The sequence below is a fragment of the Camelus bactrianus genome, chromosome 5 (assembly GCF_048773025.1).
Source record: "Camelus bactrianus isolate YW-2024 breed Bactrian camel chromosome 5, ASM4877302v1, whole genome shotgun sequence".
NCBI lineage: Eukaryota > Metazoa > Chordata > Mammalia > Artiodactyla > Camelidae > Camelus > Camelus bactrianus.
Genome location: NC_133543.1, coordinates 48,731,403 through 48,754,775, shown reverse-complemented (window position 1 = coordinate 48,754,775; position 23,373 = coordinate 48,731,403). Strand labels below are relative to the sequence as shown.

Sequence of the window (23,373 nt, the reverse complement as noted above, 5' to 3'; positions counted from 1 at the left end):
GTTTGACTGGTCATTAAGGCTGGCTGCAGCCAACTGTTCTGACCAGCTTGGCCAGTAGCCACTTGTCAGGATTAGAGATTTGGATTTTATATCCTCCCGAGACAACTCCCTTTCCACTTCATCCTGTTGATAAGCTAACCATCATCTCTGTGGGGATACATCTTCATCTTCTGGGTGGCTCGCAGAGTGAACAGCCCATTTGGGACATGGTGGCATTTAGCTAATGTACTCTAATTAAGGCTGTACTTGAACTACTTAAGTTATGGCACAGTTCCTGTCTCGGCAAAGCACAAGAATTAATAAACATGGGACACTTAATAAAACCTGAGATAGAAAACATATCTGTTAAGCCAAACTCACAGAAGCAGAAAGTAGAATGGTGGTTCCCAGAAACTGGAGGAGGAGGAAATGAGGAGTTGCTATCCTTGGGCAGGAAGTGTTAGTTACGTAAGATCAATACGTTCTAGAGAGCTGCTGTACGACTTCGCGCCTACAGTTAACAGTACTGTCTTGCATACGTAAAAATTTGTTAAAAGGGTCATGTTAAAGATGTCAAGTTAAATGTTCTTACTACAAAAAAAGAAGAATTTATATTTAGTAATTCCATTTCGGTTTCATTGGAAACGGACATTTCAATCCTCTATTTCATTTTTCAAGACAGGAGTTTGTTGATATTAAGATCTCTTAATCTTAAAATATCTGCATTCTTTTTTTTTTTAAGGACTTTCATATGCAGAGTAAATGGTGATTAAAATGTGCAGGATGACAAGATGGAGCAAACAGTGCTTGTACCACCAGGACCTGACAGCTTCAGCTTCTTCACCAGAGAATCTCTTGCGGCTATTGAAAGACGCATTGCAGAAGAAAAGGCTAAGAACCCCAAACCAGACAAGAATGATGATGAGAATGGCCCAAAGCCAAACAGTGACTTGGAAGCCGGAAAGAACCTTCCATTTATTTATGGAGACATCCCTCCAGAGATGGTGTCAGAGCCGCTGGAGGACCTGGACCCGTACTATGTCAATAAGAAAGTGAGTGTTTTTTAATCGGGCATATTTTGCCGCTAACTGCCGCAATATACCTTGGACTGTTACAGCACCAGCACATGCTAAATTAGCACAAAGTCTAAGTACCCTTCTGCTTTATGCACATACATGAGAAGTAAATGGATTATATCATAACAGATGGAGCTACTCCAAATGCACCACCACAGATACCTAAAAATAAATGTTAAGTTGTAGGCAGCTAATTTAACAAATTAAAAAATCTTCCCAGAGATCGTATTTACTGTTTATCAGTTTTCTGTACTTGAAAATCCTGAAATTATCACAAGTTTTAAAGACTTCAAAAATATTAGTATTAATTTCTCATGGAACAAAATTTGATGCCACAGGGTTTTCAATTTCTGTATCATATTATATATTATACATCAACTCACCTTCTGAAGAAAGTTTTTTTCACTTGGAAAGAAACATTCCTGTACAAACTACAGTTTAAAAATTATTTAATATTTTGGTAGAAAAATACTGATATTGGTAAGAATGAACAAAAATGTAGTATTCTGAAGAACCTATTATGATATTTGAATATCCATGCTTGAAGTGAATACTTTATATTAAGCACCCAACCTTTCATTATGACCGTGATTTCACCAAACCAAGAAGAAAACTGTAGAAAAAGGTAAACTAAAAAAAGATTATTATATTGATTTTAGATTAAATTTATAACTATAAATTTATAACTAGTTAATTTTTAATCTTATCTTTTTTTGCCTAACACAATATATTTGTGAAATCTTGGTGGGAGGGTAGGCACAAAGATTGTAATGAGGCAAATGAAATTTTGTAGTTGGACATGTGCCTGAAAAATACCCCCGAAAGTTTTAGGGATGCTCCTGGGTGCTGACACAGTTCTGTGTCAAGTTAGTCCTTATGGAGTGCATAAGTATGTGGATTTGAGACACTTTTATGAATCACTTATTGACTACTACAGCTTTCAGAGGTAAAAACTTCATTATGTTCAGATTTTTTTTTTTAACTTTTCAGGATATAGCCGGTTTAAGTGGAACACACTTCTCCCTTTTACAAACGGATTTGCCCATTTTACAGTAAAGGAAGAGATTAATCACGTTCCATAGATTAATTAACTTTTACTTAGCTTTGCTTTTTAACATAGTGTTACGAAATCTTAGTAGGTAAGTGATTATCTGTTTCATAACTGCCATTTAAATTCCAAGAAAAATTGCATTTTATCATCAAATCAGTCCCTTGGAAATTAATTTAATATGACATCTGAAAAGCTCAAACCCAAATTAAGAAGACTATGAGGGGTTTATTTGTATAAAAAGTAAAAATGTGGATAATCCAATTATTCAAACATTTAACTTATTTAAAATTATTATTTGAAGTAATGACTCTGATGTGTTCTAGACAGAAATTCATTAACACTAGAGTATGTTACTTTATTTATAACCATTGGACATAATCAGTCTGTTCAGAGCTCTTCTTACCATGGGATGCTGAGCTCCATCTCAGCGGGCATTTTGCTACCCCTAGACATCCAGCCCTCACCGCTCTGGTAGTAATCACCATCTAAAAATGATAAAAAGCCAGCCTGAGTCTACCTCTTTACCAAACAAGGCTGAAATCTAGCATCCAGCTCATGCTGTGTCCATATTTGTAAAACAATAAATGAATACATTGAGAAAGATTGAACTAATGCCTGTTGACAAGGGTAGCTATTCTTTCTGCAGAAATCAGATCATCCAATCAATCTTTTCCTTTAGATTAAAGAGTTTGCAGACTGATAAAAGATGTTGTCTTGAGGGGATGTCCCCAAACAAAACAATTCACGATTGGTTTATAATGAATGAGACAGAACAAAGGATATAAAGGCAGATGGAAAACAAAATTATGCAAACCCTTCCAAATAGTTAAAAGAAAGGTCTTAAAACTAAGGGTGAAAGACCAGCTCAGGAGGAATGACTAGCCGGCCAGATTCTTGTGCTGAAGTAACCCTTGTGAACTTTTTGAGGTTCACCTTCAAACTTGCCTTTAACATCTTCTATCCTTATCTTCAAATGCACATTGTGCGGGAAGGAAAAACATTTTGGCATTTTGGAACAAATCGCAGTGTGCACTTAGCACAACCTGATAAGGGAAATATTGTTATCAGGAAGGAGTTTTCCCCAAGGTAAGGAGCAGCTGTTGCTTTCACATTGAGCTGACATCAAGCGAGCCTCCAAATGTAAGTCATTCATCAGAAATACAAATGAAACTTTTTGCAGGACTGAAATCCTTAAAAACTAACATGGCAGACTTAGGACACATGAGTGAGCTATGTGTTTGAAATTTCCTTTTTTTGCAACCTCATGTTTTAAACCTTGTTGTAGTTGCCTGTCCACTCTTTTCTAGTTTTAAATTTTCTTTCATAATTGGATTATTTCAGTATTGAGGAATCGTCTTAAATTCTGAACTCATTTCCTCTGATTGAAGTTGGAATGCTTAGAAAATAATAACCTTTTAAAAATCATAAATATTTCTTTTGATATTTAATGACCAATTTCATTTTAGTGACTTGAGTATCTGAGATTGGCAGGGTGATCTTCATGAAGCAATGCAGTACACATGAACAGGGCTCCTGGCATGGGTAAAGGGTCTAATGGTGGAAATGTCTCTGGTGAAAATGCTTCTTAGGATGAGATTTCCCACCATTACTGTTACTGGGCATGTGGGTTTTATTGCCTGAGTGAGTTGGAATATGCAAATATCAGTCAGGCTGGTGACTCCCTAAGGCTTAACTTAAATACAATACTTAATGTATCATCTGTATCTATATATCGAGTCTCTAATTTCTTTCTTTAAAGTATAGAGAATAAACAAAGCAAGCCTATTATGAGCATGGTTGCAGAATCTGTGTTATGTTTTAGATTAAAGTACAGTCATACATATATAAGAGATTTATGTGTAAGGAATAGAAAGGGCACAAACCACAGTGAAGTCCTCTGTGATCTTCTACAAAGGTGTCAGTGAGCTTGTGGAAAAGTCACTGCTGATGGTGTATTTTCAGATGGCATATGCCCACATATTTTTATCTTCTTTGTCCCGGTTTAAAATGTACAAGTTATATAATGTTCAAATTTTGTTAAAGTAGTTTAATCCACAGTCAGTGATATTGTAGTAGTAACTGGAGAAATAGTAGCAACCATCTCATGAACACTCGTGATGCATGGAAGCCTTTCCAGACCTTCAGATGTTGTAAGCCTTCAGAAGTCCAAGGTAAGAACTAAGGAATAAAATAACAGGGCTGCAGAATAGAGTCACAGAATTTTATATACCATGTTAGCTCTGGTCCCGTGGTCTTCAGAACATGATCCCAGGTTGGGTTCCTTTTGTTTGTTTATTTACTTAAGCTGTGTGGTGAGGAAGATTTCAGCTTGTGAACCCACCTTTATTTCCTCATTTTTTCTTCTTTTTTCATAGTTTCCTTTCATAGCTTTGGTTGATTTTGCACCATTTGGCTATACATTCAAATTCTTCACCCACTCTTATTACAGAAAACTTCTTCCTTCTCATGTTCTTCTTAAAATTACAGATGACTCAATAGTACTATGGAAGGAAATGTGCTTTTCACAGTGTAATAGCATACTGGAAATAGAATGAGGTATTTTAGATCTGTGGTGAAAATGGATGTTCATTAATTAAGAAATGTAGATATGTATCCTTTTAAAGATGTACTCTTTCCTTGGTTGTCTCATCAACCATTTAAAAACAATTTATTCTCCCTTTTTATCAGCTCTTCTAAGAGATGCATATTCCCTCCTTATTCAGGCTGTGTGAAGAATCACATATGAACTTGTGATTTTAAATTCATGCCTGGGTATCATTGTCACAGGAGTTTTTAATTATTATATTGGGGAAGGAGAGTCATTTCTTTTGTTTTCAGTTGGGATTAGGGAGTTTTTCTTGCAAAAGTAACTTAAGAGAAAAATCAGAAAAATAGATGAAAAAGTTCACGATTCTATGAAGTGCATATGGAGTCCCCAGTTTACAATATTTCTTTGCATATTATTAGCTCCTCTAGAATTACCACTCAGGCTCTCCCTTACATCCAAGGCGCCATAGTTCATTTCCAACTCTTTCTCCTACCCACCAGTTATTTCATCCTCATGTCCCTTCCTTCTTTGTTACCTCACAGTCTCTGCCTCAGAAATAATCCCAAAATGATGAGGATGGTAGTAAAATAATGGTTAGCATTTATTAAGGACCTGCCATATTAGCAAGATTCCCTTCAAATGAAAGTGACCAAAAGGCAACAGAAGCTAGTTTCTGAAAACAAACAAATAACTGTGTGTGTGGGGTAAATCTGGTCTTAATAGCGCAGGATCCAGTACCTAAAACAACGTCGTCAGGACACAGTCCTCTTCTATTTTTGGTTCTCCTTTCGTCTGTACTGACTGCATTTGCAGACTGGCTCTTACCACAAGATGATAGAAATAGCCATCAGTAGCACTAAAGTAATATCCTACAGCCTAGGAACTCCAAGAAAAAGGGCTCACTTTTTCTTCAAAAGTTCTAACAAAAGTCCTGGCATTTGTTCTAATTAGGTCACATGGCCTCTTCAGAACCAATCACTGTAGCCAAGGGTTTGTGATAATCTCGTTGGCCAGATCAGTGTCACATGTTGACCATTGTTGACTAGGGGTGGATCAGCTTCACCCAAGCCATAGGCCAGACGAGAGCCAGAGGTTTTCTCTAGAAGGAAGAGATGGAGACTGTCGAAGGAGGGATGCTAGGCAAGCAAAAACAATAGCTCTGTCCTATGCATTACGTATCAGGAAACTTACAGTTCTCATTTAACCCACATGTCCTTCTAAGGTAATTCTTATCTTTACTTAAAATGATGAAACTGAGGTGAAGTAATTTGCCTAAGATCACAAAGCTCTTAAGTAATAGAGACTAGATTTAAAACCAGATCTGTCAGCGTCCGTGGCTCACTGCTATGCTACTTTGGGTTTGCTCTCATCCCACCAATGATACTGGTGGAAAAGAGAAGTCAGTGGTAGGATCTAAGTAAGCCTGTCGCTGCTCTTCCTGCCCCTCTACTCATGCCACTTTGCTAGCTGTACTCCTTGTCTCCTAGGCTGGCATTATTTCCCAAACCTGATGGGTTGCTTCACTGCTTTTGCTCAATCAGGGACATCCTCTGCCTTTGTTAAAAACTAAAATCTTTGAGACTCAGTGGGTCTGGGTCAGTTTCTAAAATCATTAGAAAATTACATTTCCCATAAGATTCTAATAGAATGATAAGCACCTTTTTTTTTCCCAAAGAGGACAGATTCAGGAAATTTAAATTGTGTGCCTCTGTAGAGAAATGGCGTTCAAGTTGAGATCTCAAGGGTAGAAAAAGGGAGAGGGAACAGACGACAATAAGATATAATATAGTGGGACTGTGGTAAGTAGGAGAATTAGATGTGGTTGGAAAAGTGAGCCTGGGGCCAGATAAAGGTACCTTTTAGTACATTGTAAAGAGTTTGAAGTTTAAAGGCAAAATGAATTCTCTGAAGGCTTTGGGTAGAGAAGTGATAATGTCCACTTTACATTTTAAAAGATCTAGTTGAGAGTCTTTATGGAGGCTTGGTCTAGATTTTTGACAATGAAGACAAAGAATGATGGGTGGGATCAGAATCTGTTTTGGAGTGTGATGTTTAGGTATCAGATGGGAGCAAGTGGATGGCCTTGTTTTCTGAATATAAAATCTGAGAGGGAAAATTTTAAGCGGCAAAGTTTCCTTGTGAAATTTGGTACCGCTTTGAAATACGTAAGTGTTTGTGTATGTATTTGAGGACCAGAGAGATACACATTTTTAATCTTGTAATTGTGCTTATATGGCACTTTGGAATTCATTAAGGGAATTCACATGTTTCATTTCATTTCATCCTTAAAACAGCCCTGAGGTTAGTATTGCTATAATCATCTTTTCCATTTGGATGTAGAAATCGACCCAGAATAATTTGCCTGAAGTTCTCACACAGCAAAGTCTGCAGTAAAACTAGGCCTCCAACTGATCCTTTCCAGTTGATGAAAAATTAACTGATCTTATAATAGCATCCCACACACATGACATTGGCTGGAGATACAGGGTTGAGAAATATTTGACCCCCCCAGATTTTATCATTTCACCTATATAATCTTTCTTCTCTGTCTGTGATAGAGGCAGAGGCGTCTGTAACCCTGGCTGATGGGAGCCCAGCTGGGCATCTCTGATGGGGTCATCTCCTGCCCTGGCCGCACTGCAACTATTCCACCCAGCTAAAGCCTAGGGACAAGCAATCTCACAGACTCTTCTCCGGGTATAAATCCTTTTCTTTTGCATGAGCTTAAAGCAAAGATAAAAAATCCTGACTGTGAGGCATTGAGCCTACAGACACATTTTGTTTGACTCATACAATCTTGTTTAAAGTTTTGAATTAGTTTCTGACATGTATAAATCAGAAGATTGCACATGCACATATATAATCATGCATATTTAGGATTTATCATACAATATCAGATCTGGCGTCACTGATTTGCATACCCCAAATTGACGGGAACCTCGCACTACCTGGCCTCTGTGAGTGTTTTGGTTTGTGATTCCCTGGTGTCAAGATCACTGTGCAATTCGATAAGGGCTGGATATTAAAGCGCGGTGGACCACGGGCAGGCACACGTTCACGGGTTGTTCTTCAGGCTGATTATCCCTCATCTAAGGGGGAAAATATAACGGAGACTGGCAGAGAAAACTTTTTTTTTTTAAATATTGCATGCTTACTTCAGAGTCAGATAAAGAACCTGTAAGGAAGCTTTCCATCCCAGGGGGCCAGAAAAGGAGGGGAATCTTGGCCTGAATCCACAAGTTGTACAAAATAGGCAGGGAAGTAGTGAGGCCATTTAGAGAGCTCATAGGAAAAAAATAAAATAAAATTAGATGCCATGGAATTGGCCCAGAATGAGAAATGTCCCCAGAGATGGGTACTAATAGGAATCTCTTCACTTTCTATGCAGTTTTTATACCCAAACCTCTGAAGCATCTCTGCTCCTGCCCCGCACTCTCATTCTGCCCCTTCCTTCTGGAAACTTTTCTTAAGAGCCAGCAGCTTAGAGCTAGAAAAAAGTTGACCCCACTTCTGGCAGAAGATAGAGCCAAGGGATTTCCCTAGTTTGAGTGCCAGGGCAGTATCAAAGAGAGAGAGGTGTACCCTGCAGCCGGACTTAGAAGTCTGTTCCCGTTTTCAGAGTCACACTTTCTTATACACAGTGATAAAGTTCCACAGTGTCATTATACAGAATTCTATTTCATTAGGAATTACACAGGCTTTTGAATCTGTGTGTTAAAAAATTCATATATATGAAAAAATCTATATATGAATAATACATTTATGTATGTATGTATATATTTATATGCATAACTGAATTTCTTTTTTGTACACCCAAAACTAATATTGTAAATTAACTACACTTCAATAAAAAATAAAATTAAAAACATTTTCAGTTAGAAACAAAAATATTCATATATATATATGTGTGTGTGTGTGTGTGTGTATGGTTATATCCTTTCTTTGGGAAAAGATGTTCAAAGTTCCAAACAATTCACCTTCATACACATTTATGGATCACAGTGTAAGTACAAGTTGAAAATTGCCTGTTTAAATTTTGAGGCTAAGGCATAAATGTAATCCACCAATAGCATATTCTGCATTTTTCTATTGTTCATGATCATTGCTTACCTTCCTCTGTTATTTCTTGCCAGTACATTTACTTTAAGAGCAGGCAAATATAGTACATTTGGAGTCAATCCTGTTATTTGGCTATTTTTCAATAATTTTTAGATAAACACAAACCTGGGCCTTAGGTTTAAACAATTATTTAAAGGAACAAGACCCCCAAACTGAAAGAAAAGTTGAGATAATGGACATATTTTTAGAAGGGAGCTGGAAAACTGTAGCTTGTTACAGTCAGTGTCCATCCTGAGGAATACAAATAAACACATCACTTTCTAAAAACCCAGAGACAAGAGAAGATTACTAAATAGTAACAAGTACAGATTCATAAACAGCAATCCTGGCACACTATTGTAATTGTTTCCTTATTGACTGTGCACCTGGATAAAGGGGACGGGTTTTAATCCAGGCGCACAACATGAGCATTGACAATGAAAACAGATCCCCAGCCCTCCTATTACAGACTCACTGAGTTACTTGTTGAAAGTACAGGATACTAGGCGTCAGATTGGAATCACAGTACCTCTGTGAGCTCAGTGTATTTATTCCCATTTTTCAAAAGAGGCAAATGAGTCACAGGCAAGTTAGTAACTTGCCCAGGATCTCACTGCTGGAAGGCAGCACAGCCAGGTTTTGAGCCAGGCATCCAACTCCAGAGTGTGCACTCTTAACTACAGAAGTTAAAACAAATCCTACTTGTGTTTTCCTGATGTTGCTTTCTAGGTGACTGAGCTTTGATTACCAGGCATGTTTGCCTGTTTGGGTTTTGTTGTTGTTGTTGCTGCTGTTATTTTCTTTGGAGCCAGAAGTGATTTTTAGCCGGCAAGGCTTGCTGGCGAGGTTGTGACCTGGCAGAACAGTGAATGGTTTACGCGGAGGTCCGTGCCGTCCAGTATTACGGTAGACATTAGTCATGTGCGGCTGCTGTACTTGAAATGTACTTGAAATATGGTGAGGTCAGACTTTGAAGACAGAATTGGTATGAAAGAGGATGTAAACTATCTCAATCATTTTTAACACTGATTTCATCCCCCAGTGATGATATATTGGGTATATTGGGTTAAAGAAAATATTATTAAAATTAATTTCATCTGCTTCTTTTTCTTTTTTCAAATATCTAAAATCACATATGTGGCTCAGATTTGTAGTTCACATAATATTTCTATTCTACTTCCAATCTAAGAAACTTTCACTTACCCTTCTAGATTTTCTTCTATTAGTGTAGATAGTTAAACATTCACTAATTTTCTAGCTTCTTGGGGTCTTAACTTACACATCTTTGCTTTTCCTATAAATTTTAGCACAGAGCTTTGCAAAAATATTGTACTAAACAGTTAGCACACATCTTTTGCATTGAAATCAACTGAATTAACAATTGGGCTGAGAACTAGGTCCAGGCTGCTTTCCAGATGTCTGCAACGCTCATACACATTAACAGTTTAGCATTTAAGGACTCAATAGATGCTACTTGAGTTTGGTAACTATACGTGAAGAGGTAAGTGACAAGTCTGATCAATATCTAGTATATAAAGAGTTAACAGTCCTGCAGCTGTATCTTTAAAGTGATATTTTACATATAGAATCTCATTTCTAATTCAGTCAAAACGCTGTTTAAAATTTGCTCTGAGGCACAATATTATTCACATGTTAAAATGATTTCATGAATTTCCTATAGCCTTGAGCTATAAAAAAGAAGCCTGTTTCAAGCTAGATACTGCTGTATCTGCCTTTTCTCCTCCACCACTAATTTTGAACTTTTTCTTCTCTACTGAAGTGACTCTGTGCAATAAAAATTATCCTGAGTAGTTACATTGATGAAATTTTTATTGAACTAATAAAGGATGATAAGATACTTTAATAAGCCATCCAGTACATTCTTTTAAAAAGTGAACACTGAACTTGTACACTTAGAATGGCCAAGATGGTAAGTTTTATGTATATTTAACCACAAGAAAAAAAACCAAACTGGGGGGAAAAGGTAAAAAATGGCACTCAGTTGAACAGCTCTTAAATCTTGATTTGCTTAAAGCTACGTAATATTTATTTATACAGTTTGAAGTTCAGTGACATCTTGCCTAGTCTTTTAAGTCTTTCCTTTTTGACTACTTTCTTATCTGGGAAGTGAGGAGGGCAAATATCTGTATGTTTGAAACTTCTGGAGTTACTTGACGACTTTTAAGTAAACAGTGTTCCCTTTTGACTCTCTTCATCGTTCAGTACCACCAATACCATTATCTGGGGGAAACTTGTATTTGAGTCTTTAGGGGCAAGTGTCCTTTCATTAATCCTTAACTTTTATAAACTAAATGGCTGGCTTCTTGCAGTTTGAGTCTTGTTTCTTTTTCCTAGTGGTCCTCAGGACAGAATTTCCTTCTCTCTTCCATACTTTCTTTTGGCCTCTGCAGCTTTGCCTTTTGCTTCATCACCCCCTTCTTCCATCTTTTCTACTTTATTCTTCCTTTATTACATCTGCTCCTGGTTTGGGCTAGAGGGTGGCCACCCAGCCAGAGTCACAGGTGACCTCTTCTGCATGTGGTCCCATCTCCTCAGGAATTGCTGGATTATTATTCTTATCCACTGAGCTACAACCAGTACCATCTTCATTCCTCTCTCCCTCAAGCCCATGATTTAAGTCCCATATGGACTATAACTTATAACTCCTTCTTCGATTCCAAAATTAGGCTTGTAATATTATTTGAAGTAAGGAAATTCTAATTTTTAAAATATATATTCTCCATTATGTTTTCACTGGCTTTCCTACTCCTAGCCCACAGTATTTCTGTCAGGCTTCACTCAGCATAATTTTGGGGAATATGCAGTAGGTTTGCAAAGTGGACCATATTCAGTCCTGAATGAGCTTACTCCGGTCTTTTGGTGTCCTTGCATGTGTGTACTCTCTGGGGCAAAGGCATTTCCATTGCGCAAGTCTGTTCACATTTTATGATGATCTCACAGTGTCATTTAGGGACAGGAGCACTGAATGAATCAAAGAAGGGCACCAAGTATTATAGACACAGGTGATTGATGGCTCCTCCAATGAGCACAGGTGAAACTCTGCCCTCCTACAGATAAACTTGGTAATACAGTTCTCTCTCTATTCTGGACCACAGTCCTTCAGAGATGAAGGGGGAAAATACAGAATCAAAGTTAAATGCAGAGCAATGCTTCTCAGACTCTCTGTTGTGAAGGTGAAGTCCCTTTACAATGAAACTAATTTCCAGAAAATTGAAATGAAAAACAGACCCACAAAGTACGCTCTCCTTTTTTTTTTTTAATTAACACGTTCAACAGATTTAAAATTAGTTTGCCAAATTGTCTTACAAGGTTCTAAACACTTGCTCTCAATGTCTTGTCACAGACAAGGAACAAACTGGAGACCAGCACTGGCTGGAAGAGCATTTTCACAGCCCTGATTTGGGGCACTTCTGCACATACCAGCCAGGAAGCACTGTTTTCAAACAGCATCTCAGTAAATGTTTTGGAGTGATTACTCTACTTGAATTTAGAAAACCCTGAAGGTAGAGGGGAAAAGAAATGAGAAATCTGTGAATGATCTGAAGACTAAATGGAGAGAATAAATCCTTGTCAAAGATTCTTAGTAGGAAGTTAAACATGTGGTTAATACTTGCTATGTCCTAATGTGACCTACAGAGATATTCATCCTAAGGCGGAAAGAATAGAATTTTTGAAGAATGGGTGAATTTAAATGTAAAAGATTTGAAGTTCCCTTTCTAGGATATGTTCTTCATAGAGAAATAGGCTTCCTCTCCCTACCCCCTAGCTATCTGAATATATATAAAAGTCCTAAGAAGAAGAGAGTCAAAATCCTTGATACAGGATTGTATGTGGCTGCTTTGTTTTTTTGGTGGTGGTAGTAGGGGGGCGGTTTGTGGTTGTTATTTTTATTGTTGTTTTTGTCTACACACTGCTAATTGTGCTCAAATATGTCTAATTTTTGGAATGCTAATTCTATTCACATTCATGGATCCTAGATTCTGCAGAGGCTTTGAGCTTTGCCTCTGTGCTAAGAAAGCACTACATGAAATAGGCAGTCAATTAGGATTAGAATTCAGTGTGTCAGCTAACTCAGAAATCCCAATACAGAATTTAGCACTCCTGGTCAACGGATACTCTTGAGGGAGGTTGGCCTCCAGAAATCAATTATTGGATTATATCCATCTAACACAAGGGTGGGTTTGATGGTGGCTGTTTTTATTTCCTATTACAAATAGAGTGATAATGTTCATTTTATAAGCAGAAATGATAAAAGAATATTTCAAAAATAGTATTGTTTTATTGAACGATTTTGCAATCCACAGCATTAATTTTCAAGGTATTTGGGAAAGCTAAAATTGCTATGAAAAAAATATAGTGTCCTAAGATTTGTAGAACAAAATGAAATGTGTACCCATTTAAGACTTTCATTTAACTGAGATATTTAAAATATCAAGAAAATTAAGGAGTTCTCTTGCCTAATTGTCTTACGTATGGTAAAATTATAGGTAAGTATCAGGTCAAAGGTAAGTGATACCATTGGGTATTCTCTCCAGTTGAGAAGAGATCCAGTGAACTCTTCACGGTGCACATCAAAAGTTGTAACATTGAAATGATTCATTGTGACAAATAACAGAAGGTGGGCAGTAGAGTCTAAATGCTTTATACTTTTATACTTCTATGTTGTGTTTCTATCTTACAGACTTTTATAGTATTGAATAAAGGGAAGGCCATCTTCCGGTTCAGTGCCACCTCTGCCCTGTACATTTTAACTCCCTTCAATCCTCTTAGGAAAATAGCTATTAAGATTTTGGTACATTCATATCCTTTTCAAGTGATCAACATTAACTATTTGTACATAATGTATAAGTGCTTTGTAGCTAAATATAACATTAAGTTGGGAAATGTCCGTATTCTGTGGTTTTATCACTCTCATGTTGTATTTTCTTTTGTCATATAAGCCTTCATCTTAAAATTTATTAGTCACATAGATGTCACTGAAACTTGCAAAGTCTTTAACATTATATATGCTATATATATCTTTCATATATCAAAGTCTTTAACATTATATATCTTTCTAAAAATACTTATATGTATCAAGTCCTACAAAATCTAGTGTAAAATAGCCGTATTTATTTTTATAATATTGTACAAAGTTTGTGATTATCTAGAATTTGCAGTGAATAATGATATAATAACAAAAACAAAACTATATCCAGAGCTAAGTATAGACATATCTATAATATAAAGCATTTTAGTGTACCTTAGAATAAACTTTTAAGCATATTTTCCACAGGAGACTGTCAGGGGGCTTTGGCCAATATTTAGCTAGTTTTTGAACTTACCTAATGAAGTCTGTGAAGGAAGTACTGGACTATTGGCTGAATTTCAAATTTAAGTCATTGAATTGTGACTCAGCCGTGCAAAACTGATGGCTTAGGAAAGACTCTGGAAGTTAATGAAAGAAGCTGAGATTGTATTTCCAAATGGTCTTTAGGGATTTGGCTTCGTAATTCTTACTGGTGTTAAAAAGAAGGACTCTGCAGCTAAATTCATCTGTTCATTTTCACTGGCAAAACATTCACTTCTGATTGGGTCTCATTTGATGGCTTTGGGAATAGTAAATAGAGAAGTACTGTTGGAATTATCATAAATCTATGCTATCTGATTTTTTTTTTAAAAAAAGATTCTAAAACTTAAAAAGCCATTTTATTATTAAGCTGATAGCTAGAGATTCCCTAGTGGTATAAATATGTTATAATTAAAGTTCAAAGATTCGAGACATAAAACTCATACGTTTGGGATTTTTACATTATGGAGTTTTCCTTATCTGAGTTTGTGTTCCTAGTGCCATCATGTGGTCATTTGATGAAAACTTTCTGTTTCACTATGGAAAATTTTTGCTTTGGCAGTAAACTGTAGTGGAAAGAATATTGGATGTGAAAACAGGAAACCTGTGTTTTAGTCCTCAGCCAGGTTATCTAATCTCTCTAGATCTTAGGCCTTATTTCTCTGATTTCTAAAATATAGGGATGAAACTAGTTTTTCAAGCTCCCTCTTAGCTCCATAATTTTGTTACGTCAGTCATTTGTTTCGGCAAACACTTAGATCAGATCTGCTAACATGCAGACCGTTCCAAGTAATTCACACGTGTTAACCCATTTAATCAGTACTGCAAACTGATGAGCTCTACACTTGTTAGCTCCACTTCATTAAAGTCAGTGGACACATGAGAAGGTTCAGTGGCACAGAGGCTGAGTGACTTGCCCAAGCACTTTTATGTTGCTAAGATCACTCTTATGTTGAATTTTAATTACATTCACATCACGTTAAGTCATGGCCTTGAAGAATACTCACTTTTAATCTTATCCAGTGCAGCTACACATGTACAAACTCAGTTAAAATGGAGCAACCTGGCACCTAGCACCATGCAGTAGTTTACATAGTTTTTAAGATGCATTGAGTAATACTGTATCGCATGTATTTAAGAAATTACAATACTATAGGGATGTGCCTTCCTTAACAGTTTACTATTTTAATCACCTGAATTAGTTCATGTCAGTGCTCTCTGCTTAAAAACTACAACTCCAGAGTGCCCAGTTTCCCCACTAACATGCTCTGGGATGGAAAGAGACTGATTTAATAATGGTAGCAAAAGCCACACTTTATACTTATAGAAAGCTTTCTCATACATTATCTCGCTTAATCTATACAACTGCTCCGTGAGGGTGATGTTATTACCCACACTTTACAGATGACAAAACTGAAATTTAAAGAGACTTGCTGACAGTGTATTTGTCACTGAGTCTTGACTAATCTGCAGTTTGAGCTTCTCAGTGTTGGTTTTATATAATATAATACATGGATTTGGGTTTTCTTTTGTATGTTCCTTAACAATAACCTACATTATTCAGCATGCTAATTATGTGCACTATTTTGACGAACTGTGTGTTTATGACAATGAGTAATCCTCCTGACTGGACAAAGAATGTAGAGTAAGTTCAACCTATGTTTGAAACTACCTACGTGAGCATGTATTTGTGTGTGTGTGTGTGTGTGTGTGTGTGTGTGTGTGTTTAGATATATAGACATATATATTTGTATCTATCTATACATGTAATATATGTAGTTAAGATTTAATATCTCTCCTTCACCTGTACTTGCTGGTTACCAGAAGCCCATCATTCATGGACACTCATCACTTTTCCTTTAGGATCTGCAGTGGCCAAAGCAAATGTGATCAAAGTAATTGCAGAAAGGAGCCAATATGGTAAACCTTGGTTCCAGATAATTCCCAGATGAATTCAGTGAGTCTCACACACACCGTGCAAAGATAATGTTGAGCCTCACAGAGCTTTCACTTCCATCAGGCACATTCACTCGATGTCAGGCCTATATCATTTTCAAATGTGGTCACCAAACAATGGGGGGAAAACTCCCCAAATTTGAGATTTTCAAACTTGAAAATTCAATAGACTGAGGACTAAGCTAACTGAAGTGAAAGCTGGGATACCATTTTCAGAAACCAGATGCATTGCTCCTTGTATTGATGAGTGCTGCTCTGGGACAGCTTTGAGGGCAGAGAGGCCAGACCTGTGATAAGTGTTGCTGGGGCCGTTCACAGTGACTACTGTTGCCCTGTGGCTGCTGAGCCTTAAAACAACAACCACGGGGGGTATTCCAAAGTGCCTTTTCCCTTCTTGGACACTTCTAGGTCAGAGCCAATCAAAAAAGAGATAAAGATTCTGAAGGAAATAAAAAATTTATATACAAAGGATTTCTAAAGTATTAAAGCTAACATGTGAGACCCACGGGTATTCAGTCACCCTCATTTCTGTGCTTTCATCCTCTAAGGAGAAGGTTAAAACTTTGGAAACATCAAAGTTTCTACTTGGAAATATTTAATTTCTACTCCTGTAAGCTGAGTAGAAGGTTTAAATTTTAGAAACATCTCAGTTTCCAATCTAAGTCTCAATATTTTATTCTAAATTAAATTTTCACCTCTATGACCCTAGAATCATCCACTTTGATAGTAACAAGTCTTTTTCCAAGCAAGTTAACCTATCTTATCTTGAAGAAAGAAAAAAACTTAAGACTGATTAATTTGTCAGTGTTCCCTCACTCATAACACAGGCTTGAAATTGAGTTTTTTAATTTTCTAAAGGAAAATCATTTTATGCTTCTGCAGTATTATTGATTGGCCTCTCCATTGTGTAAATGTCCTGGGTAATTCTCCAGAGGCTCTATTCATTTATGTCAATAGCAAGATATTTCAGACAGTAGCTCGATAGACTTGATGTAGTATGTATTTCTCACTCTGCTGTTAGGACACTTTAAAAACAACTCTTTGTGTGTTAGGGAGTTGAATTTAAATTTAGGGCTATGTTTCACTTCCATGAAAATAGTGTTAACCTGCTTAGATTCCTTGTTAAATATTCGTCCACTCCACTAACGGAGTGACAAGAAATTGATGTGCTGTTGAAGAAAATGATTAGTATGTCTACTCTTTTTGGACACTTGTCTCCAGGTACACCTTCACAGGAATATACACTTTTGAATCACTTATAAAAATTATTGCAAGGGGCTTCTGTTTAGAAGATTTTACTTTCCTTCGCGACCCATGGAACTGGCTCGACTTCACCGTCATTACATTTGCGTAAGTGCCTTTTTTGAAAGCTTCAAAAGAGAATAGAGTTTGGCTTCTATAAGGGCCTGTGCTTTTAAAGAATAAGCTTGCTTCAACCATAGATATTTTGGTGTGACTTATATATTTAAGTTCCGGATTTTGATTTAGCATAACAGAGGTCAAAGTGGCATTTCACTTTGGCATTAAGGCTTTGCAGTAATTGAAATTACAATTTTCACATGTAGCAAACATCTGTCAGCAAATTTCACACGCTGCTTTTTCAACACATGCGCGCGCGCGCACACACACACACACACACACACACCCTAATATGAAAGCACAAGTGTATTCATAATACATCTGTGAAAATGGCTATTTAAAATTACAGCCACAAACAATTCTGCTGGCCCTACAAATTTCTATTGACCTTACACATATTGTGCACTCTCCCCAGGTTCTTTGGTAGAATAATAGAAAATAAACATCAAAACATTGTAACAAATCAAACTAATAGGAAAAATAAGGTACTTAATATGTTATGTATTTAATATGAAACTTATTTCATCAGCAAATTGATTTTTAAGACTTACAACACTCTCTCTGCCTCTTCCAATTTCTCAGATGATTCTTTTCCTTTCTTTCCCTCTTTCCCTTTGTGATATTCTTGATCTCTTTCTTTACTCTCAACATAAACCTTTTATCCTAACCTCCTATCCAGATACAATCAGTACTATGCACAATTTCTGCAGTTCTGGGGTTTTTCATTTTTTCTGGTGATAGACTTCCTTAAGGAAGAAGAGACTCAGAAAAGTAATAGAAGGCCGCTCAGGAGTAGGTGAAATTAGAGTGTGGAGGAAGGCGGACCAGTAGCATCACCCTCATCCTTTAGGAGCTTCTTGGCCTCTGACAGGTGTCAGGAGGCAGGTGGATGGGTGGAGGAGAAATGGCGCGGATATTGAGGAGAAATGGCGCGGATATTCTCAGGGCTATGATGCTGCCTGTCTCGTCTTAATTCCATATCTAGTCAGGATGAGCCAATGCCTCACTGTTCCCTCTGGCCACAGCTCAAAAGAAGGCGTACTGGGACTACTGTTTCTTGAGAATAAAATAGCTGTAACAGCAGGAGCCAGCATTGGGCCCCCATAAAATATTGCTCTGAATTTGCCCAACTTTCTCTTAATGGTTACACTAGCAAAACCTGACCACATACAGATAGGCGATCAGGCAATCTGTCTAAATTTCTCTTGGATGATTTCATGCATTTTTTAAAAATTGAAACCCTGAAACAATAACCAAGAATTATTTTCATTTTACTTAATTCTCCCAAATTAATGCGATATTGATTGTATTGCTTTCTGAAATGGCAACAGGATTGTATACCTTAAGAAGTTTCCATCTAGTGAATGGCCTTAAATTATGTAAGTAAAGAAAACCACAGTGATAGACCCTGATTTCTAAATTGTCACTTACAATATTATCATTCAGAATCACCATGGAGGTCTTGATAAAAGATCCAAGCAAGTAATATAAATCCTGCTTAAATCTGGAATAACTCTGATTTAATTCTACAGGTATGTAACAGAATTTGTAAGCCTAGGCAGTTTTTCAGCTCTTCGCACTTTCAGAGTCTTGAGAGCTTTGAAAACTATTTCTGTAATTCCAGGTAAGATGTGATCAGTGTAAAGCATAGGCTCCTTGTGCCTGCAGCTCTTTCTTTGTATCCTGTTATTGTGTTTGTGTGTGAACTCCCCATTACAGATATGTGACAGAGTTTGTGGACCTGGGCAATGTCTCTGCATTGAGAACATTCAGAGTTCTCCGAGCACTGAAAACCATTTCAGTCATTCCAGGTGAGAGCCAGGTTAAACACTGAGGCTCATCCATCATGTTTTTTCAGCAGCAGTGTCTTTGCTTGACACTCAGCATCACAGAAAATCGGGGATCATAGTCATTAAAATCATCACCATCATAATCATTAAAATTGGGTGTTATTCAGAAAATGAGTCTTATTATCTGAACATAAATTTTTATGTTTTCACATTTTTCATCAGCCTTGGAGTTTAACGATTTCCTGCGTGAGACTCTGTAATACAGTCTGTGTGCTTTGCACTTAAGAGATGTCCTGGGTTTTTTTTTTCCATATCAGTTGTACTAAGGATTTGTTCCCTATTGTAATTTTTTGTTCATTTTAGGCATTGATAAGTATGTATATACAATGCAAATTTTAATATTGGTTAAAAAGACAGGGAAAAGATAATAAGGGGTAGCAAGGGTCTGCATGGAGCGTTTATTATCTTAAAGTACAATGTACTCCAAACCAACACTAGTTTTATACCGAAATCCTTCATACTTATAAGTAGGAATTTTTAAATATTTTCATTCAAGTGATTTGTTATAAAAGTGACAACTGACCGTAATGAAAGTGTGGGGCAAGTTTCATTAGCAAGAAGGAGAAATACGAGACCTGTTCCTTAATACAGGCTTTGTAAAGGCCATGACCTTCCAGCTATTTTCTCCCAACCTGATGGGATAAAGATCTTCACTTCATTGTTTGGATCATTACATTTCCATGGTTTTCTTCCGTAAGCACTTAGCCTTCCATGAAGTGTTGCTCTCCCACTAGCAGTGCAATCATTTTAAGGCATATGCATGGACCCTGTGTTTTCAAGATATTTGTGTAATGCTCTTGTTGTTTCAGATGTTCTGTGTCTCCAGAGTAATAACCTTCTTTCTTTCAGGCCTGAAGACCATCGTGGGGGCCCTGATCCAGTCAGTGAAGAAGCTCTCGGATGTCATGATCCTGACTGTGTTCTGTCTGAGCGTGTTTGCTCTGATAGGGCTGCAGCTCTTCATGGGCAACCTGCGGAATAAGTGTGTACAGTGGCCTCCCACCAATGCTTCCCTGGAGGAACATAGTGTAGAGAAGAATGTAACTATGAATTACAATGGCACGCTTGTAAACGAAACGTTCATTGAGTTTGACTGGAAGTCATACATTCAAGATTCAAGTAAGAATTTACTGTTAATATAGATTTATTTGTTTCATTGTGGATCTGCTTACCATCTAGGTATGGAAAAAAATTTTTTTAGTGATTTAATAACAAGTGGTGATCTCTTCATCACCTGTAATGGTTTGCATATACACTTAATTATTTTATTGATAACTATTCTAATTACGATTCTTAAATGCCATTTTCTGTTGCATCATCATACGGGAGGCTGAAAAATTCAGCTAGAAAGAAATTTTTTTAGGATATTGAGTTTCTGTAAATTCTTTTTCATGGTGATTGAGACAATCAAATGACATAAAATGTTTGAAAGTACTTTATAAACTATTATGCAAATGTAACCCATTAAACACTAGTTGCAGAATGTGTTTTATGTACCAGAAACTGCACAGGATGCTAGGAAACTAATGGTCATGGCACACAGTTTCAGGTGCTTATAGTTTAATAGGTTATGTTGATTTTTTTTATGGAAATTAAGTGAGACCCAAAGATAAACATTATTCTTCTATTTGTGGAATAAGAATTGAAAGTAGTATTACATCAAGAGAAGGAAATTAGAGTCACTTAAGCTTTAGGAAAGAGAAATAAAAAATGTCATAGATCTGTGAAGTTACGAGAATCACTTTATCTTTACAAGAGTTTAGATGAAATGAGTCAGACGTTTAAGTAGTCTATTCAAGAAGAATGAAAAAATAATTGTCCTAATAGCTTTTCTTTTTTTAAATTGACAATAAAAGTAAGTAAAAATTTCTCTCTCTATTATATAATTTTAGTATTTGCCAGTAGCAATATTCGGAAAGCAGAGAGAGAGTTAGAACGTGATTCATGGGGAAAGGGAACGTCCTTTTAAAGAAAAATGTTAAATATGTAAGACAGACTCTAGATGTGCTTAAATATAGCTATATATTATTTCGAGGGGATGAGTAATACTCAGGAAAAAGTCAAAGGAGAAGGAGAACCTTAGTGACTGGTTATGTGGAACAAGTAGAATTAGTCATTAAGGTTACTGATGGTTTGATAATTCTGAAAGTAATGATAGAATCATAAAAGAACTACTCAGTGTCTTTTTATAGTTGTACCTTGGTTGATACAGATGAACTCTTCCATGATGTTAGTGGCATACCAACAGATAATTTGCAAATAGTTAATTGCTAGATTAAGAAAAATGCCTTATTAAGAAAAATACATGTCTGAGGAATACATATAATGTCCTTTATTCACTTCATATGATGCCTGTAATTCACTGCTGTCGCCAACTCCCTGAAATCTGTTTATTTATTTGTATCTAAGATCAAGAAACTATTATGAGGATGTCATAGGATTTCTTCACTCTAGGGAAAATTTATTGGACTCCAAAGTAAAAGAAATCAAGAACATCTGAGGCTATTTTCAGCTCTAAAAATCTGTTACCATTTTCCCTAACAATATTCCATTTGTTTAAAAAAGATTATTTTAAACTAAATGCAAATATATAAATAAAATAGTTCATCTTTGAAAGTAATAGAAAATTAAAAAGGTTAAAATTAAAGATAAACATTATGACAGAAAGTTACATTTTCTTTAGATTAAACTTCTAGATGACTGGATTTAATGGACAAAACTTTACTTATCAATAGTTTGTATCAAAAATTTATCCAGAAATTATCATATTCCTTTCACATTGTTTAATTTTAATTAAAACTTAAGAAATCAAATGATTTAAAATCAATTAAAAATGTTAAAAAAAAACTTAAGAAATCGTATCTGAATCTTCCTGTGTTCAAAGAAATAAAGACATTGAAAATTAAAATGATATTTACCATCAAGTATTTTTGTATCTCTTACAGAACTATGCATATAATAAATTTCTCAGAAAATTTAGCATCTAGAAAATATTTCTTCTTACGAAATCCAAAATTGTCCTTTTTAATGATTCTTTAAATAATTCATGTGTTTCTCTTTTTGTCATCCTTTTTACTTATTTATTCAGTAAACTTTATTGAAAGGTTACTAGGTTCCAAACACTAGAATATGGACATAATTAATATTTAAACTTTTTTTCAAGGAGGAACAGTATTTGTAAACAAATAATTAGAAGACAGTGAATATAATAACAATGGAAGTATATACATGTTACTGGTAGCACAGTAAGAAGACTTCTTAATTAGGCCAGTCTTTAGTGGGAGGAAAGAAGAAAGTATCAAAGAATGATTCATGGAAGAAGTAACACTTTAACAGGATCTTGAAAGAATCGAAGGAATTTGCCAGAGACAGAAAACTTTGAGATAGTGTAATCTTTGCCTATAGTAATTATTTTAGTTTTAGTATTTAAGATCTTTTTTATTTCATTTATTTTAGTAGTTGACATGATATATGCATCCTTTACTATAAGCTGCCTATGATATATCCTATAAGTTGGTAGGATGTAAATTATAATTAATTATTAATCACTTACAAAGTGTTACAAAATACAGAAGACTGTTCAAAAAAGATAAAATCCCTTTATTTTGAAACATGTGGCTGTTTTGAGAAACCGAAGAAAAAATCCCTGTCGTTCTTATCTATTTTTACAGAATGCAATTTTTACTTTTCATGAGGGTGGTGGAAAAACATTGATACCTTTTAAGATATTATGTTAGTACCTGTGATTATCATTAATTTTACAATCATAAAGAACAAATGCATTGAACTATTAAGTGAGTATCCAATCCTCTTAATATAATAGCTAGTATTTGGAAAGAGAAGGGGCAACTACCTGTGGCTTTGCATGAATTATATAATGTATTTAAAATTATTCACTGAACCCTAAAACCAGGGCCTGATCTTATTCTCATTTTGCAATATAATGTAGATGTTCGTCATACGACCTTTTTTTTCCTAAACAGGATATCATTATTTTCTGGAGGGTTTTTCAGATGCACTTCTATGTGGAAATAGCTCTGATGCAGGGTAAGCGTCTGATCCAATAATTTGTATGTGTTTGTGTGCATGTGTGTGTGTGTTTATAA

At 36.0% G+C, this 23,373-nt stretch overlaps 1 protein-coding gene across 6 annotated transcripts in view; it reads left to right on the top strand.

Annotated features, from left to right (window-relative positions):
• The first annotated feature begins 770 nt into the window (after positions 1–770).
• LOC105081966 (sodium channel protein type 1 subunit alpha) overlaps positions 771–23,373 on the top strand; it is a 75,905-nt gene continuing 53,302 nt past the window's right edge. For all 6 annotated transcript variants that reach the window (XM_074363828.1, XM_074363827.1, XM_074363825.1 and 3 more), the window contains exons 1-7: positions 771–1,031; positions 13,455–13,573; positions 15,658–15,747; positions 17,280–17,408; positions 19,137–19,228; positions 20,117–20,386; positions 23,251–23,314. In XM_074363828.1, coding sequence (XP_074219929.1) covers positions 771–1,031; positions 13,455–13,573; positions 15,658–15,747; positions 17,280–17,408; positions 19,137–19,228; positions 20,117–20,386; positions 23,251–23,314 — 1,025 coding nt within the window. The remainder of the gene's footprint in view (positions 1,032–13,454; positions 13,574–15,657; positions 15,748–17,279; positions 17,409–19,136; positions 19,229–20,116; positions 20,387–23,250; positions 23,315–23,373) is intronic.